General features: G+C 41.4%; 1 protein-coding gene across 4 annotated transcripts in view; it reads left to right on the top strand.

Moving 5' to 3' along the window:
- atad2b (ATPase family AAA domain containing 2B) overlaps positions 1-17,468 on the top strand; it is a 299,539-nt gene that overhangs the window by 170,004 nt on the left and 112,067 nt on the right. For all 4 annotated transcript variants that reach the window (XM_060917745.1, XM_060917747.1, XM_060917746.1 and 1 more), the window contains 2 exons: positions 951-1,073; positions 3,529-3,651. In XM_060917745.1, the coding sequence (XP_060773728.1) occupies positions 951-1,073; positions 3,529-3,651 (246 nt within the window). The remainder of the gene's footprint in view (positions 1-950; positions 1,074-3,528; positions 3,652-17,468) is intronic.

Here is a 17,468-nt window from a genome sequence, read left to right on the forward strand (position 1 = left end):
TTACATTAAAATATTATGTACCTTTAAAAAGAACATAAAGATTAGTTGAAATGTTAGTAATGGTGAACGTATAGGATTGACTAGACCTCTAAAGGCTAAATTACATCAGAACCATCTGTGAGGCGTTTTTCAGTCGTCTGCCTGCTGTCTGTATTTTGTAACAAATAGAATTTCACTGGAATCAGTGCAGCAGTTTAGAGCGGTAGCACTTTGTGCGTGTTTGTCTGCAAAAACACAGCAGGAGTGTTTTTTTTTTTTAAAGCACCGAAGTGGAACATAATTAGAAATCCACACAAAAAAAACCTTAGTTCCTGTTTTGTCACATTAAAACATTGTGTTCAAGGTTTCAGGAATTGCTACTTTTTGACATTGAGGTCTTTCCATGTCATTGTTGATGCCATGAAGTTGTGATGACATGAAAAGTTAAAAAAAAAATACAATTAACGTATGTGAGCATGCTTATGGCTTATTTGCTGCTCTTGAAATGTCTGTGGCACTGGCATCTCAAACACGTCTTTTTAGGTTTTCATTTTACTTCTGAAAATTTCTTACCCGTGTATACCCCATTAACTTGGTGATTATGCCACTTTGGCCATTGATACAGATACCTGGTTCGTCACTTGCACAATTTTAGTGGGGCACAAGCCTCCTTTTGTGTTCTCAAGTCTTGAAAATCGTGCTTTATTTTGCTCCCACCTCCATCTTGCTTGCTGTGTAAATTCTCTTTAACTCACTGATGGTAATAAACTGAATGTTTTATAATTTTAGTGTAGTAGTAAACTCCTTGATAATGGGTTTTCTTCCAATCAGGTGTCTTGTATGTTATGGATGTGCCTCAGAAACGCAGCTTAAGTCTTAAACTCGATAAGATGCATTGCTTCTGGAAAGACGATGCAAACCTCATGTTTGTCCCTCCATTCTAATGGCTATGTTGAATGGTTTCTTCACAGATAAAATAATTCGGCATAGGGCTTGCAGTCTGAAGGACACAGCTCATGCAATGATTGCCTCTGAGCTGGACCCAGAGTTTGACCGCATGTGTGAGGAGATTAAAGAGTCTCGAAGGAAAAGAGGTGAGTTACCTCGCTATGCTAACTGATCTGACTGCACTTTCTCAAATTTGAACTTTCCAGCTGAATGTTTTGCAGTGGTATGTATTTTATAGAAGTTGTTTCACCACACAGTTCAAGATAACTCTTTATCCATCTGTCCGTCCGTCCGTCCAGGTTTACCTCTGTCTGTCTGTCCAGGTTTACCTCTGTCTGTCTGTCCGTCCGTCTGTCCAGGTTTACCTCTGTCTGTCCGTCTGTCCAGGTTTACCTCTGTCTGTCTGTCCGTCCGTCCAGGTTTACCTCTGTCTGTCTGTCTGTCCGTCCGTCCAGGTTTACCTTTGTCTGTCTGTCTGTCTTTCTGTCTGTCTGTCCAGGTTTACCTCTGTCTGTCTGTCCGTCCGTCTGTCCAGGTTTACCTCTGTCTGTCCGTCTGTCCAGGTTTACCTCTGTCTGTCTGTCTGTCTGTCCGTCCGTCCGTCCAGGTTTACCTCTGTATTTCCGTCCGTTCAGGTTTACCTCTGTCTGTCCGTCCGTCCAGGTTTACCTCTGTCTGTCCGTCCGTCCAGGTTTACCTCTGTCTGTCCGTCCGTCCAGGTTTACCTCTGTCTGTCCGTCCGTCCAGGTTTACCTCTGTCTGTCCGTCCGTCCAGGTTTACCTCTGTCTGTCCGTCCGTCCAGGTTTACCTCTGTCTGTCCGTCCGTCCACGTTTACCTCTGTCTGTCCGTCCGTCCACGTTTACCTCTGTCTGTCTGTCCGTCCACATTTACCTCTGCCTGTCTGTCCGTCCACATTTACCTCTGCCTGTCTGTCCGTCCACATTTACCTCTGTCTGTCTGTCCGTCCACATTTACCTCTGTCTGTCTGTCTGTCTGTCCATCCACATTTACCTCTGTCTGTCTGTCTGTCCATGTTTTACCTCTGTCTGTCTGTCTCTGTCCGTCCAGGTTTACCTGTCTGTCCGTCCATCCGTCCGTCCAGGTTTACCTCTGTCTGTCCATCCGTCCAGGTTTACCTCTGTCTGTCCGTCCGTCCAGGTTTACCTCTCTGTCTGTCTGTCCGTCCGTCCATCCAGGTTTACCTCTCTGTCTGTCTGTCTGTCTGTCTGTCCAGGTTTACACCTCTGTCTGTCTGTCTGTCTGTCTGTCTGTCTGTCTGTCTGTCTGTCTGTCCAGGTTTACACCTCTGTCTGTCTGTCCGTCCAGGTTTACACCTCTGTCTGTCTGTCTGTCTGTCTGTCTGTCTGTCTGTCTGTCCGTCCAGGTTTACACCTCTGTCTGTCTGTCTGTCTGTCTGTCTGTCTGTCTGTCCGTCCAGGTTTACACCTCTGTCTGTCTGAAACACACTTTTTTTTTTTCTCAGCAACCACAAATCATAGCTCCTTGGTACCAAACTTCAGCTTGGGGTTCTATACCGTGTATACCATTTTCAGGTCTGTCGCACATCGACTTCCTGTTTACCGACAATGTATTTATGAAACACGCAGGGTGGATTTTGAAGCTATTTCAAGAAGCAAAACGCCATTTCAAAATGATGGTTTACCAGGATGCTATTTGAAATCTCTCAGGAGAACACTGCTCTTTACTTCCTTGTTTCAGTGTGAATTATTTGTTGAAGTCAGTATTCATAAGTGTCCTTTTCCTTCAATTGCTCGCATTCTGATATAAGCGAGAGCGGGGGGGATACGTTCGTCAGCAGTAGGTCACCGTTGAGCTTGTTTTATAAAGCAATTTTTATACTTTTTGTTGCCGCCTCCTGTTTTTTTTTTTTCTTTTTTTTTGTCTTAGTTAAACATAACTTTGTCATTTGTCACAATCAGGTTGATCTACTTGTATAGATTTGTAATATTCACTGCGATCTATTCAGTTGTGGTAGATCATAGCATTAGCAGCAGGCAGCTGCCTCTTTTCTTTAGCTCCTGCATCCAAAGGTGAGAAGCATTTCAGAACATTTACATTTGCTCTGTACCTTGAGGGCCAAATAAACCAAGGTAATTGTAAGGTATTCCCTGTAATCAAGCAGAGTTTTCTCGCTCGTAATCCTGACTGTACACCAAATAGGTTCCTCTAGGCCTCTTCAGTTTCTTTTCATTTGCACTGTATAGAGCTGAATGAATTTTGCAGGCTGTGGAGTGAATTGTTGATGAATGGTGCTGGTGAATATTTCATGTGGTGCACTGGAGATGTCGGGTATCACTTTTGTAGAGTGAAGGTGGTGCATTTCATTTGCATTTCCAGTCTATTAATTCTGTGTTGTACTCAGGTAAGTAGAGCTCTCTCCATCACCAGGAAGCGTTAAGGCTTGAAAGAGTCAAGAAAGGACGTCATCTTGGTTACTTTCTGTCCCTTTATCTCCTGCCAGTGCTTTTATTTGCCCACTAATGTGTAAAGACACAAAGTTTACACCTTGCAGCTTTCCTGTTGTCCTTGTCCTGTCAGTGTTTCCGAAGTAATTGCTGCTGTTTTACCCCCACCTCAGAGTTCCAGATGCCTCAGCAGCCAGCTGCCACACCAACATCTGTAACAGGCAGGAAGCCTGTTGGTGGAGACGAGGCCTCTATGAGCACCTCTCAGGCTGATGTGGTGGAAAAGCAACACAACAGTGAGTACATAAAATGTACAGCAGCAGCCAGGACACCTTTTAGTTATGATGGCTAATATGGCTGACTGGTCATGTGTTTAACCCTCTGGGGTCGAGAACTTCGCCATCGAAGCTCGGCGGGTTTAGAATGAGTAGGTCATGTATTTCGATAAATATCTTCAAGTTTTTCATCATACAAGCATGATAAACATATTGACAAACTTTATACGTTACACTTTCCTGTGTGCCCACTGCCAAATAATATCCTAGTTTTTAAATTGCGTAAATTAGATGAAACATAAAACTTGTTACCTGACTCATTCACACTGGAATCGGCGCACTGAGCTCCCACTTGCGCGTTCATAAAAGACTGTTCACGTGGTAACGGCATGATCATCACTTTCACTCTTCCGCTTTTGATTGGTTTCTGTTTTGCGCTGGGAACGCCTACCATAAACAGGATAAAATCAGTCAGACATAGTTCAGGCTATTTGGAGGTAAAACTTGTTGAGATGGCATACGGATTTTACGCACTTCAGATGATTCAGGACACTGAATCAATTCAATCCTGAGAACTGATGGTAAGCGGTGGGTGTTTTTTTTTTTTTTTTAAACTTCGACTCAATCCAGCCAAAGATCAACTCGAGTAAGTGTAAATATTTCTTCTATTTATTATGAGCAGATCGGTTGGTGTGTGTGTGTGCGCTGTTGTGCATGCACAGGAAAAATGACTGAGCAATTTTTTTCCAGAGTTAAAAGTATTTTCCTCAAAAATCGATGATTTTGCTTGAGTTTAGAGAGTAAAATTTGGACTGGGAGCAAAATTATAGAGTAACTGTATAACAGAGTTGGTTGTGGCTCTGAACTGAGTAAAACAGTACAAGAGTTAAGTTCAAGACACACTGAATAGAGTCAAATACCAAAATACAATCAAATACCAGATAAATGAAGCTGTTGTAAAGAGCAGTTTTAGAACTGTTGGAATGTTTGAAAAACATTTACCTTACCCATTGTGACTTGACCTGACGGGATTAAGAGTTGGCAGTGGGAGGGGTTTTCACTCTTCTCGCAGAATGGAATTGAATTTTTACCCTTCTCATTGAATACCCCTCCTGCTGCCAACCCTTTATCCCAAAACAATAGGACATACATTTTTTGATGGCTAGTTAATTGTCCAAATCAGTGGAGCAGATTTAAGTTTTTGTGCTTGATACATGCCTAAGACTGAACAGAATCACCGCAAGTGACCAAAACGGTTCGGCACAATGGGTAAGGTCTTTTTTTTTTTCCACACGTTCCAAAACCGTTCTAAAACTGCTTTTTACAGCATCTTCATTTATCTGTTATATTTTTTTAAAAAGTACAGTCATGACAGGCATACTACAGAGAGATTATTGTAGCTGAACTTGTGCCGATTACAAAAAGTCATATGACTTTTTGAAAATACTGCTTAGATTTGTTGAAATTGACAAAATCGGAATCATTAGAGTGCCAGAAAATACCCTCAGACCCCAAAGGGTTAATGTGATCAAAAGGTAAAATGTTTAAGGTTCACGACTGCTACTCACTATTCTCAGTGACCTGTGATGTAAAACTGTTACACCTGAATGGAGAAAAACGCAAGGTGCCGGGGGTTTTATTTGTCTTTTGAATGATGGAACCCCTTGACACAAAGACTTTTCTCCTCCTTTAAGCCTAGGTCACAACCGGACGTGTGATTTTTGGCGTTTCTCAAATCGCTGCGTTTTTTTTTGTTCGTGGAGAAAGACACACGTTGGGCGTAAGTTTGTCTTCCAACCTGAAAAAAAACGTAAGCGTCCGTAGAGTTTGTTTGACATGACAAAGAACCTCAGCAGCCGGTCTAGGGCTCGAAAATCAGCATGTCACACGCGCGCCCTCTGTGCGTTTTTTGCACGTAGACCGGTCGTAGGAGCACGTTGTGACCGAGGCTTTAAGTGTGTAAAATGCATCTGTTTAGATTTATCAGACTCGTATAGCTTTGCCTACTTGGGTTTTCATACGTATAGCTTGGACAGCTGGGGAAAATCTTGAAACTGGTCAAATAAGAAGAAAATTTTATTTTCAGAATCTTTTTTTTTTGTTTGTTTTAAACAGTACATTGTGTAGAGTCTCCAATGTATCATGCTATGATTATTAGTATGACTATGTTTCTCAGGACATTTAAAGGGCCCTGATTTTTATTTATTTATTTATTTATTTATTTATCGGGCTTTGTGCTGTAAGCCATCTGTATTGCACCATTCTGAAACTCATCCTCCAGCCCTGGTGCTGGGGACTAATCAGTCCTTATAAAAAGCACCCTCCAGACAAGAACTGTGTCTGTAAAAGTGCACAGCTGCTCAGTGCAGCAGCAGCACACGGCCTCCTGATTACACACACTCACCGAGTCCCCTGCGGAGCAGAGTGGCACGCTAGCCAGTTGCACATCCAGGACACAGCTATCCTGAGCCATGAAGGGACTTGCAGGGTGACACCACAACGACAAGGGTGTAAGAAGTAAGCTTGCTATGCGTTTGATTTTGAGAATACAGACCAGGGTGAAATCTTGTTGGGTCTAACGCATCACTGCACAATTTGCTTTTTAGCTCATTGATTGAAAGGTTTCAGGTCTTTGGTTTTGTGAAAAGGGCTCAAACAGCAAGAGCAGACCGAACTGTAACGCCGTGGAAAACCGATTTGCATTGTTGTTGGGTAACTAACCTATTCTTTCAGGTCTCAGCCAATGGGGGCTCATTAGACTGAGAAGATGATTTCAGATAGTGTAATTGGATCATGCCAGATGGGCTTCAGGACATGAATTAATAGTTTTTTGCACTTGCAGTGGACCTGAAGAAAACTTGGAGAGTAATGATGCTGTATCTTAGAGGAGAACATATGGCATCCCTCATCGAATTGTCATTTTTCGATCTTTTGTTGTTCCTTATTTTTAGTTTAGTTTGATTTTTATAGTTATTTTCAGGGGTGAGAAAACGTGACGTCTAGACGTTTGGCATGATCACTTTCCACTTTGGCACTGGAAAAAAAAGAAAAAGCTGTTGCCCAGTGAACATCCTAAAAAATGGAGCAACAGATCATGTTGACATCGAGATTAAGTTAGTTGCCCAGCAGACACCTGTGTGAGTTGTTCACACCTGCATTTCGTTTTTAATAGCTTCACTGGACCGGGCATATCATCTAATTATTGTCTACTATTCAGAATGACTGTCCAACAGTCTGTGCAGATATTGTTCTTTTAATCTTGGAGGTTTTTCATGTCAGTTTTAAACTAAAACCTGATTTATACAAACCCATTTTGATAACCTTGGCCTACTTGCACAGCTGTTTTGCTGGAAACAGTTATTAATCAATAGAATGTTTGTTTTGTAAAATTGTTTATTCGGCTTAATTCAGTTAATCACAAGTCCCTGCCATTGTTAATCATGTACAGCATGTTGCTTTGCTAATAGAGTATGGCTGTAGAAATCTGTGTTAATGTTGTTTACTGTTGCAATGAAGAGACATTTATTCACAAGAGTGTGAAGGAAAGTTTATTATTAAAGGCCACAATCTATAGTGTAACAGGACAGGTCTGAGTTTCCCAAAAGCATCGCAGCACAAAGATCATCGTTGAATGGTAGAGCGAGCAGCACAATGAACACTCTCCTAGTTAAGATGCTCTTCGCGTTAAGAGGCTTTTGGGAAACCCACCCAAGGTAAGTAGTCTGTAGTTATTTGATGAGCGTCCTAATAACATCAGAAAACATGCAAATCTAAGGAAATAGAAATAATTGTAAGACTTTTTTTTTTCCTGTATTGGGCAGCCATTCATTCATTTATCTTAGATGTTTCTGCAGCTGCTGTGATCTCAATCTGAAATGATACAACCCCGATTCCAAGAAAGTTGGGACAAAGTACAAATTGTAAATAAAAACGGAATGCAATAATTTACAAATCTCAAAAACTGATATTGTATTCACAATAGAACATAGACAACATATCAAATGTCGAAAGTGAGACATTTTGAAATTTCATGCCAAATATTGGCTCATTTGAAATTTCATGACAGCAACACATCTCAAAAAAGTTGGGACAGGGGCAATAAGAGGCTGGAAAAGTTAAAGGTACAAAAAAGGAACAGCTGGAGGACCACATTGCAACTCATTAGGTCAATTGGCAATAGGTCATTAACATGACTGGGTATAAAAAGAGCATCTTGGAGTGGCAGCGGCTCTCAGAAGTAAAGATGGGAAGAGGATCACCAGTCCCCCTAATTCTGCGCCGACAAATAGTGGAGCAATATCAGAAAGGAGTTCGACAGTGTAAAATTGCAAAGAGTTTGAACATATCATCATTTACAGTGCATAATATCAAAAGATTCAGAGAATCTGGAAGAATCTCTGTGCGTAAGGGTCAAGGCCGGAAAACCATACTGGGTGCCCGTGATCTTCGGGCCCTTAGACGGCACTGCATCACATACAGGCATGCTTCTGTATTGGAAATCACAAAATGGGCTCAGGAATATTTCCAGAGAACATTATCTGTGAACACAATTCACCGTGCCATCCGCCGTTGCCAGCTAAAACTCTATAGTTCAAAGAAGAAGCCGTATCTAAACATGATCCAGAAGCGCAGACGTCTTCTCTGGGCCAAGGCTCATTTAAAATGGACTGTGGCAAAGTGGAAAACTGTTCTGTGGTCAGACGAATCAAAATTTGAAGTTCTTTATGGAAATCAGGGACGCCGTGTCATTCAGACTAAAGAGGAGAAGGACGACCCAAGTTGTTATCAGCGCTCAGTTCAGAAGCCTGCATCTCTGATGGTATGGGGTTGCATTAGTGCGTGTGGCATGGGCAGCTTACACATCTGGAAAGACACCATCAATGCTGAAAGGTATATCCAGGTTCTAGAGCAACATATGCTCCCATCCAGACGACGTCTCTTTCAGGAAGGACCTTGCATTTTCCAACATGACAATGCCAAACCACATACTGCATCAATTACAGCATCATGGCTGCGTAGAAGAAGGGTCCGGGTACTGAACTGGCCAGCCTGCAGTCCAGATCTTTTACCCATAGAAAACATTTGGCGCATCATAAAACGGAAGATACGACAAAAAAGACCCAAGACAGTTGAGCAACTAGAATCCTACATTAGACAAGAATGGGTTAACATTCCTATCCCTAAACTTGAGCAACTTGTCTCCTCAGTCCCCAGACGTTTACAGACTGTTGTAAAGAGAAAAGGGGATGTCTCAGTGGTAAACATGTGGTAAACATGGCCTTGTCCCAACTTTTTTGAGATGTGGTGTTGTCATGAAATTTAAAATCACCTAATTTTTCTCTTTAAATGATACATTTTCTCAGTTTAAACATTTGATATGTCATCTATGTTCTATTCTGAATAAAATATGGAATTTTGAAACTTCCACATTATTGCATTCCGTTTTTATTTACAATTTGTACTTTGTCCCAACTTTTTTGGAATCGGGGTTGTAAATTGTGTGTGGAATAGATTTTTCTATTAATTTTGTCTCAGAACCTGCGTCTTGTTGTATTGGTGGAAAATGCGCATTCTGCTTCTCTATATTGATTCATGGTAATGAAGCATTGTTAATTCCCAGTCGTGGAGGCACTGGATGGAGTGGACTGTTTTTATTATATTGTACTCGCGTCCGGCGGCACGGTGGTGTAGTGGTTAGCGCTGTCGCCTCACAGCAAGAAGGTCCTGGGTTCGAGCCCCGGGGCCGGCGAGGGCCTTTCTGTGTGGAGTTTGCATGTTCTCCCCGTGTCCGCGTGGGTTTCCTCCGGGTGCTCCGGTTTCCCCCACAGTCCAAAGACATGCAGGTTAGGTTAACTGGTGGCTCTAAATTGACCGTAGGTGTGAATGTGAGTGTGAATGGTTGTCTGTGTCTATGTGTCAGCCCTGTGATGACCTGGCGACTTGTCCAGGGTGTACCCCACCTTTCGCCCGTAGTCAGCTGGGATAGGCTCCAGCTTGCCTGCAACCCTGTAGAACAGGATAAAGCGGCTAGAGATAATGAGATGAGATGAATGAGATGTACTCGCGTCAGTTGAAGTCACTTTACTCAGAGGTTTCTTTTAAATGAAAGGTGTGAATGTGCCCGTTGCTGTTTCTTTGACTGCCACAAGGTGGCATATGCCCATCTGGAGATTGTAATTTAGCGGCCTTCATACTGACTGTAAACTATACCAGTCCATCTTCCTAGAAAAAAAAGAACGGCTGCATCCCTGAGACATGAGAAAATGACTGCTAGCTGTAATAAATGCTACAGGATTAGATGTGAAGCTTTTTCTGTAGGTCTCTGTAATGCATCTTTTGGGAATAAACAGTATGATACATCCACACTGTAAAAGCTGCGTCTTTGGCCTGTTTTTGAACATTGAAGCACAAAATGCTAGCGAGTATAGAAAATACATTTTCTCAAGATGCTGTGTGATTTAAGACGGCCGTAAAGATTTGGCACCTCGTTCTGGATCACTGGACTGGGTACGTGTGTGCGCATAATATGTGCATTGTATGCGCATACCACCCTCTTATTGTGCATTTTTAACCTCTGGGTTTAACAAAAGTGTTTCTGGACAGGACGTGTAGTCAAATTTCGAGTTAATTTAAAAAAAATAATAAATTTTTAAAATCATAATGCTTGATTCTATCTAAATATTTTACTGATCACTACAGATTTTACACTTGCTGGGGTTTTTTCTTCTTAAATAAATATGCAATTTAATATTTAATTTAAAACTGGATTGAATAGCACTGTATATATTTTACAATCTAATACAAATTGAAAATTGTTTTAAATAATGGAGTAGATTCTTTCGATTACAGTTTTCACGTTTCCTACATAAATTTGGTTTCACACACGGGTTGCCTTTTTACCTCCTAAAATGTGTTAAAGCAAACCGAACCGAACGCATCTCGGATCGTTTATCTTGCGATAGCCAATTATGTCCCTTTATAAGTGACTTAGCATTAGCGTTATTGATGTGTATTCTTCTTATACAGTAACTCTTATTAGTTATTCATCATAATGCATCAGTTATGCATCAGTTATTCTCATAATGCTCTCTGTCTTTGTCATAACTTATCATAACAGTCTAAAGGATGTAGTCAGGCAGGCGCAGCAAACACAAGGCTAATTTCATCAGTTGTTTTATTGCTCTTTCTGATCTAGGGCTTTTGTAAAAATTGAGTTTAGACGTGGAGGTATTTTATATACAGTGCCAGTCAAAAGTTTGGACACGCCTTCTAATTCAAAGTTGTTTTTTTTTTGTTAAGACACTTCATGTTTTAAAGTAATGATGGATGTCGTTTCTCTTTAATTAGTTGAGCGGTTCTTGACATGATATGGATTACTACAGTTGTGGAATCGGGCTATTTACTGCGTTTTTATCTCAAACACATTAAGAAGGCAAGAAATTGCACTCATTAACTTTTGATGAGGCACAGCTGTTAATTGAAAAGCATTCCAGGTGACGACTTCATGAAGCTGATTAAGGGTGTATTCAGACCAGGATAGTCCGATAGTTCACTTGCTTTGGTCCGAACCAAATGTTTTTTTTATTTTTTCATTTTGGTGTGGTTCGCTTTCACACTGTACATTTTAGTAAGCGGACCAAAATCTGTCAACAAAGCCACGTGCCTTGAGGTCGTTCAGCTATTGGTCAGAGACGACACGCGCACAAAGCGTTAAGTTCAAAAGTAGTCATGGAGGCTTTCCGTGCTGTTATTCTTTTGAATGTCATCAAAGCTATATGTTTTTTCCAGTTTTTACTGTTTTCACAATTGTGCGATTACTATGCTGTTGTACAAGTAATTTATCAACGACGACGACAAAGGGCAAGGCGGCTACGGAGGATAGCGCTGATGAGCGCACATCATGTTGTGACAGTTCTGGCTCTTCACGCAATAGATGAATTTCTTTTTTGCGTCGCTAGTACCACCACTTTTTGAAAGAATGTCCCTGATTTTAATGTAGGTCTGACGGAGTTTCTTCACTTTTAGCCGACATTGTTCTGGGGAGCGCGTGAACCCCTTCTCCTTCATTTTCTCACTGAATACAGCAAACACGTCGGCATTTTTGTGTGTTCTCTCCAAAAGCTCAGATATGTGGACATCTGCCCATATATCCACAAGGGTACGCGGTTCTTCCTCGGCCCACGTTTGCCCCCTACTCATTTTTTGTACTCTGTAGTCTAGCCTACCACTGGTCTGAATGACTGAACGACTGTTGTAAGGTTCCTTTGACAACCGAAACAGTGTTTGCACTTTGCGGTGGAGTGTCAAGACTCTGTTTCCCATAATGCTCGACAAACGACGGAAGCTCCCGAGGTACAAAAAAGCAAAACTGTCGGATTAGGTCCGGTCTGCTTTCACACCTCCAAAAGGTCCGCACCAGGGTTCCTTTGGTCCGGACCGAGTCCGACCTTGCAGCTCGGTCTCGGTCCGCTTGTTTGGTCCGGACTAGAGTTCGGTGGTTTGTATTCAGACCAACCCAAAAGGTCCGGACCAAGGGAAATTTGGTTCGTTTGGTCCGGACCAAACAACGTAGGTGTGAATACGCCATAAGATAATGCCTATCGTGTGCAAAGCGTCAAGATAAACGGTGGCTACTTTTGAAGAATCTAAAATATCAAACTTTTTTTTTATTTACTGTACAATTCCATGTGTTATTTCATAGTTGTGATGTCTTCAGTATTGTTCTACAAGGTAGAAAATAATCAAAATACAGAAAGAGTCGGGGTGTCCAAACTTTTGAGCGATACTGTAGTTTGGTATTAATAGCATTAATTAAGCACCAGGCTTACAAAGTAGGAGAACTTTCCATGTTCTAAATGTTTATTCAAAAGCTTTTTGTAACCTCAAATTTTGAGATGTGCTTAAGATGAATGCTGCATGCTAGAGCACCGTTCCAGTTCACAAAATTTACATGCAGTAATCATTTTAATCAATCAAAATAAGGTTCTCTCTCTCTCTCTCTCTCTCTCTCTCTCTCTCTCTTTTTTTCAACATGAACAATTCTGATGGAATGGAGTTTAAAAACTCAAAACCATATGCCGCATCTCAAAAACACTAAAATATGGAGAGAGAAAAAAAATTGGGAGAAAAATGAATCCACCAGACCACAGTACGTCTCTGTGTTATGTTTTCGGGTTGTTCGTGCGTCCAGCTGAGATTCCCATTTGAGCGATATTTCAAGAAAAAGTGGTTGAATGTTTGAAGCATTTGTATGAAATTATCACTCTGATCAGCAGTTGAACTGATTAGGTTTTTAGGAACTGAATCAAACAGGATCAAGGTCACAGCAAGGTCAAATGTCTGAAGTAGTTATAGTAGAAATACTATAGCATCTTTCCTGCTTGTTATACAGAGATGTTACTTGCATGTTCTTGTGCAAGAGCTCGAGGGCAGTTTGAGGCTACGATTTTTTTCCCCATCAGGCTGCCTGTCGGTAGGAACATCTTGTTGGTTCAAGATCTCAAAAATAAGTGGAGTATTTGTGCGGACTTTGTGTTTTTGTTTGCTCAGCATGGTCAGGGAGGTCTAGTATGTAGAGTAAATAGTTTTCTCACTGTAACTAAAAAATCAAACTCAAAACATTGTTCCTTTTCTACATATGCGAGTGCTAGTAAATGTTATTTACCAGCTGGGAGGTCCGTGTCGTGAAATACCGTGACCGAGGTCTTGAAAGTACTGAGCGAGGCTCTCTGGGCCGAGGTCAGTATTCAGGGCCGAGGTCACGGTATTTCACCACACGGACCGATCTTAAGCTGGTAAATAATATATTTATTTTTTTCTTTACCAAATTCTAACAGAAAACGAGAGCGCCCGAATGGGAGAGCCGAGCCGCCATTTTGAATCCTCATTCACGGCTGTAATGCAAATGGCTTCCTCCTCGGTATACAAGTGCACTTCCATGGCAGGAAAAAAACTACATTTTGCCGCCTATGTAGTCCCCTATTTATACAAAACTGAGTCATTCAGGATTCAGCCATGTTTTTGCTCGGCGTTAGCAACGGTTAGAGGTTTTTATCTTTCTCCTGAAATGTTTTCTTTTATTTCTTCTTCCTCAGGGTAGTAAAACTCGCTTTCGCTGTGAACACTGTCGTTATCGCTATCCATGCTGTAAAATTAATGCTATTCTCCTGAGAAATGCTGGCAAAAATTAAGATTTTTGATAAAAATCTTATAAAAAAAAAAAAAAGATAAGTGTTGACAAAAAAGTGCTACTGTGTTTGTTGTTGTTGTAAATGAGCGAGTCGCCAGAGGTCTGTAACTGGAGTCCGTATCGTAGGATACGGACCCGCTCGCCAGCCAATCAGAGCGCAGGATTTGGACCGCGAAAAAAATAATGGGTGTTAACGCATGTTCATGTGTTAACATGGTTATATACTGAGAGTCCATTTTTGTTTAAACATTCAATATTCAGTCAGCACCTACTGAATTTAGATTTTTTAAATGTACTGTAGCTTTTGGGTTTAAAAAAAATATATATTATTTTTTTTTTTAATATCGCCCGCTGACCGAAAGGCCCAAAGGGGGATTATGTCCTGGCGATGTCTGTCCCGGGAAGGGTGCTCACCTTCTGAAATCAACTCCTCTCACAATTTTTGGAGGAATTTCACGAAACTTGACAGGATTCTTCATTATGTCGGTAATACACACATCGCAATTTCGTTCAATTCAGTCGCATTTTACTGAAGTTATGGCACTTGATTTCCAAACTTGTACTCTGACAATTTCATGAAAGTGTGCTTGTCTTCTGAAATGAACTCCTCTCTCAATTCTTGGAGGAATTTCACAGAACTTAGCAAAAGGCTTTGTTATGTTGGTCATACGCATATTGCAATTTGGTCAAATTTTTTCAGACTTGGGGCCCTTGATTACCGAACCTGTACTTTGGCAATTTCATGAAAGTGTGCTCGTCTTCTGAAATCAACTCCTCCTGCAATTTTTCCAGGAATTTTCCGAAACTTTGCAAAAGGCTTTGCTATGTATTGGTAATGTGCATGTTACAATTTCATTCAATTCGGTCACATTTCATCAGAGTTATGGCCCTTGATTACCAAACCTGTACTTCGACAGTTTCATGAGGGTCTATTAAGCAATTATAGCGTAGATATAGTTGCCAGCGGGGGACATTGTGCTCTCCGAGCACGCGGGTTTTTTTTAAAAACCTTCCCACACAACTAATTGGTTAGCAAACACATTTTTTAATTAGGTAACTGAAGGAATGAATGTTTTTTTTTTCCTCCCCTCCTGTTTTTCAGACATTAGACAGCTAATTTACTTAATTGTTAACGAGAGAAAATAATAGCAATAATTAATAATCATATTTAATATTAATACAGCACACACACAGGAGTTATAGGGATGCCCAGTGATGATTTTTCATATTGTGAATAAATAAACGGCCCCATTTTAGGCTGCTTCAGTCGAATGGGTTTTGTTTTTGAGGTGACCAGTCAGTGCGTTTACATGCACATAGAGAAAATCGAATTTCTGCCCTAGCTCGACTGAAATTGAAGTTCTAAATGCCATGGAAACACCTTAGCTCGGCTGAAATCGAACCGAACTGGATTTCTCGTAATCGAGCTACGCGACCTAGATTATGCGATTGTAGCCGAGCTACTTAGTGCATGTAAACCCTAGCCTGGGCCCGCCCATCCTAAGCGTGACGCAACACGAGGGCCTGTTGCGAGCTTAGTCTGGCCAGGCAAGCTATCTACAGCTCTTCCAAGCTCCCGAAAAATCGGGAACCAATCAACTTTGAGCATCTCCAACGGCCCTGGGTAGAGGCGTGTTCAAGGCACTGACGTAGTAGAACTGCGACCGGAAGCCATAGATTGTTTACAGAATCTATGCCGGAAGCGCTTCATTCACGCTTCCGCATCTATTACGCATAGATGCTGTAATGAAAGCATTCAACGGGAAGTTCTCATTGAAAACGGAGCAAAGAGCAGCCCTGGAGGTATTTATTGAAAGGAAGGACGTTTTCGCCTTGCTCCTGACCGGCTTCGGTAAGAGTTTAATCTACCAGTTAGCCCCGTCGCGTCGCATACGTCAGAGGAAAGAGTGATGTGATTGGTTTAAGCTTCGTCACAGCCTTTTCTGGCTTCGACCAGTAGCAAACTGAGGCATTTCAGGGAGGCGGGTCAACCATGGGCTCTGGGAAACGGTTGGGCTTAATATCTTGCCCAGACCAATAGCTCGTAGAGCTTTGAAGTCGCGTTAGCCAGGCTACGTAAAACCCTGTCGAGCTACTTACTTCAGCACTGTCCCTTCCGGAAGTGATGAGTGACGAGACCACAAGCGGGAAACACAACAGCCTCGGTCGGCATGACAACAGTAGTAGAAACGTGCACTTCTGGAGCAATGAGGAGATAGAGTTCATGCTCATTCAGCTTAAGGAGTTGAATAAATATATATCTCGATGTTGTCCTCGTTCTTCTTGTGAACACGGAACTGATAACTTTGTTTATACTCTTGAGTAGCTCTTCTTCATGATGACAACCGGAAGTGTACCAACACGATGGGGCGTGTAGCGCCACCTGTGGCTCGGGTGCACAATGTACCTCACACAATAGCTCGATTTCCTTGTGTGCATGTAGGATTGGATTTCTCTGGCACCCCTGCTGGGACCCTTAGCTCGATTACCAACAGTAGCTCGATTTGGATGCGCATGTAAACGCACTGAGTGTCACATTTCCAACCATCAAAATCTGACATCTTTTTCTGTAAACACACGATTGATTTTCTACTAGAAATGGTAACTTCTCTTGCGATAGATCTGCCTGTCCTGCAGGTAACAGTTACTGTATGTATGGTATTTTATGGCTGTTTTGACACTAAGTTGAGTTGATCTAAACCAGGATTCAGGCAGCCTGCGGTCCAGACGTAGCGGATCGAACAGAGCACAAACAAAACGCTGGGCAGAACAGACTGATTGAATTAAAAAAAAAATACTTCTGGTTATAGTTCAGTGAGTGAAATGTCTGAAGTGTTTTTTTTTTTTTAAATGGGATTCCAACTAATAAGCTTTCTCAAAATAACACTCCAGGTTCATTATGCTGCATGTTTTCCTGCAAGTCTTTGTAAGTGACAGAAGCTGAAATTATTTATGTGAGGAAAAAAAAGAGAGAAATAAAATTAAATGTCCATTCTGGATATCATGACCCTGCTTTTGGAGCTGTTTTTTGCTCCTATTATGATCTAACGTGACGGATGCATTCAAGTTGAGATAAAACAGGGGCGTCATGAGAGTGAAGTTTTCACACGATGGTGCCTCGCTCGAGCCATATGGCCAGACGAGCCAAGATGGATAAAGCACAGCACACAGTGAGACCTGAGTTGTAAAGCTCTCCTCAAATCCCCATTTGTTCCAGGATATTAAACTCGATGCGTCCTACTCTTGCCTCCTGCTAACATGTGCTCTTTCTTTTCTTTTTCCTCCTTTCGTTCCTTAGATCTCTCCCTGTCTCAGAATATTTCCTGCAATTCTTTGTAAATGACAGAAGCTCGGATTTTATTTAAATTTTAACTTGTGTGTATATGGATTTCTGTTGAAAACATTCGCTTGTATCTTTTCTTGGTAATTTGGCATCTTTGCTGAAGGTGTTTGGTTATTGCTCATGTTTCGCTTTAAAATATTTTACATCCCTTTTTTAAATAAAGACAAACCAGTCAGTCAAGCCATCAATATTTGATGAGACTGAGATTTAAGTTTATAGTTTTTTAAAAAGTCTCTCCCACCTTTATAAGACACGTTCTCCTTCTGAGCCACACACATTTGGTTAATGGGCTTTCAGTGGGTTTCT

This window comes from Neoarius graeffei, chromosome 3 (assembly GCF_027579695.1).
Source record: "Neoarius graeffei isolate fNeoGra1 chromosome 3, fNeoGra1.pri, whole genome shotgun sequence".
NCBI classification, from domain to species: Eukaryota; Metazoa; Chordata; class Actinopteri; order Siluriformes; family Ariidae; genus Neoarius; species Neoarius graeffei.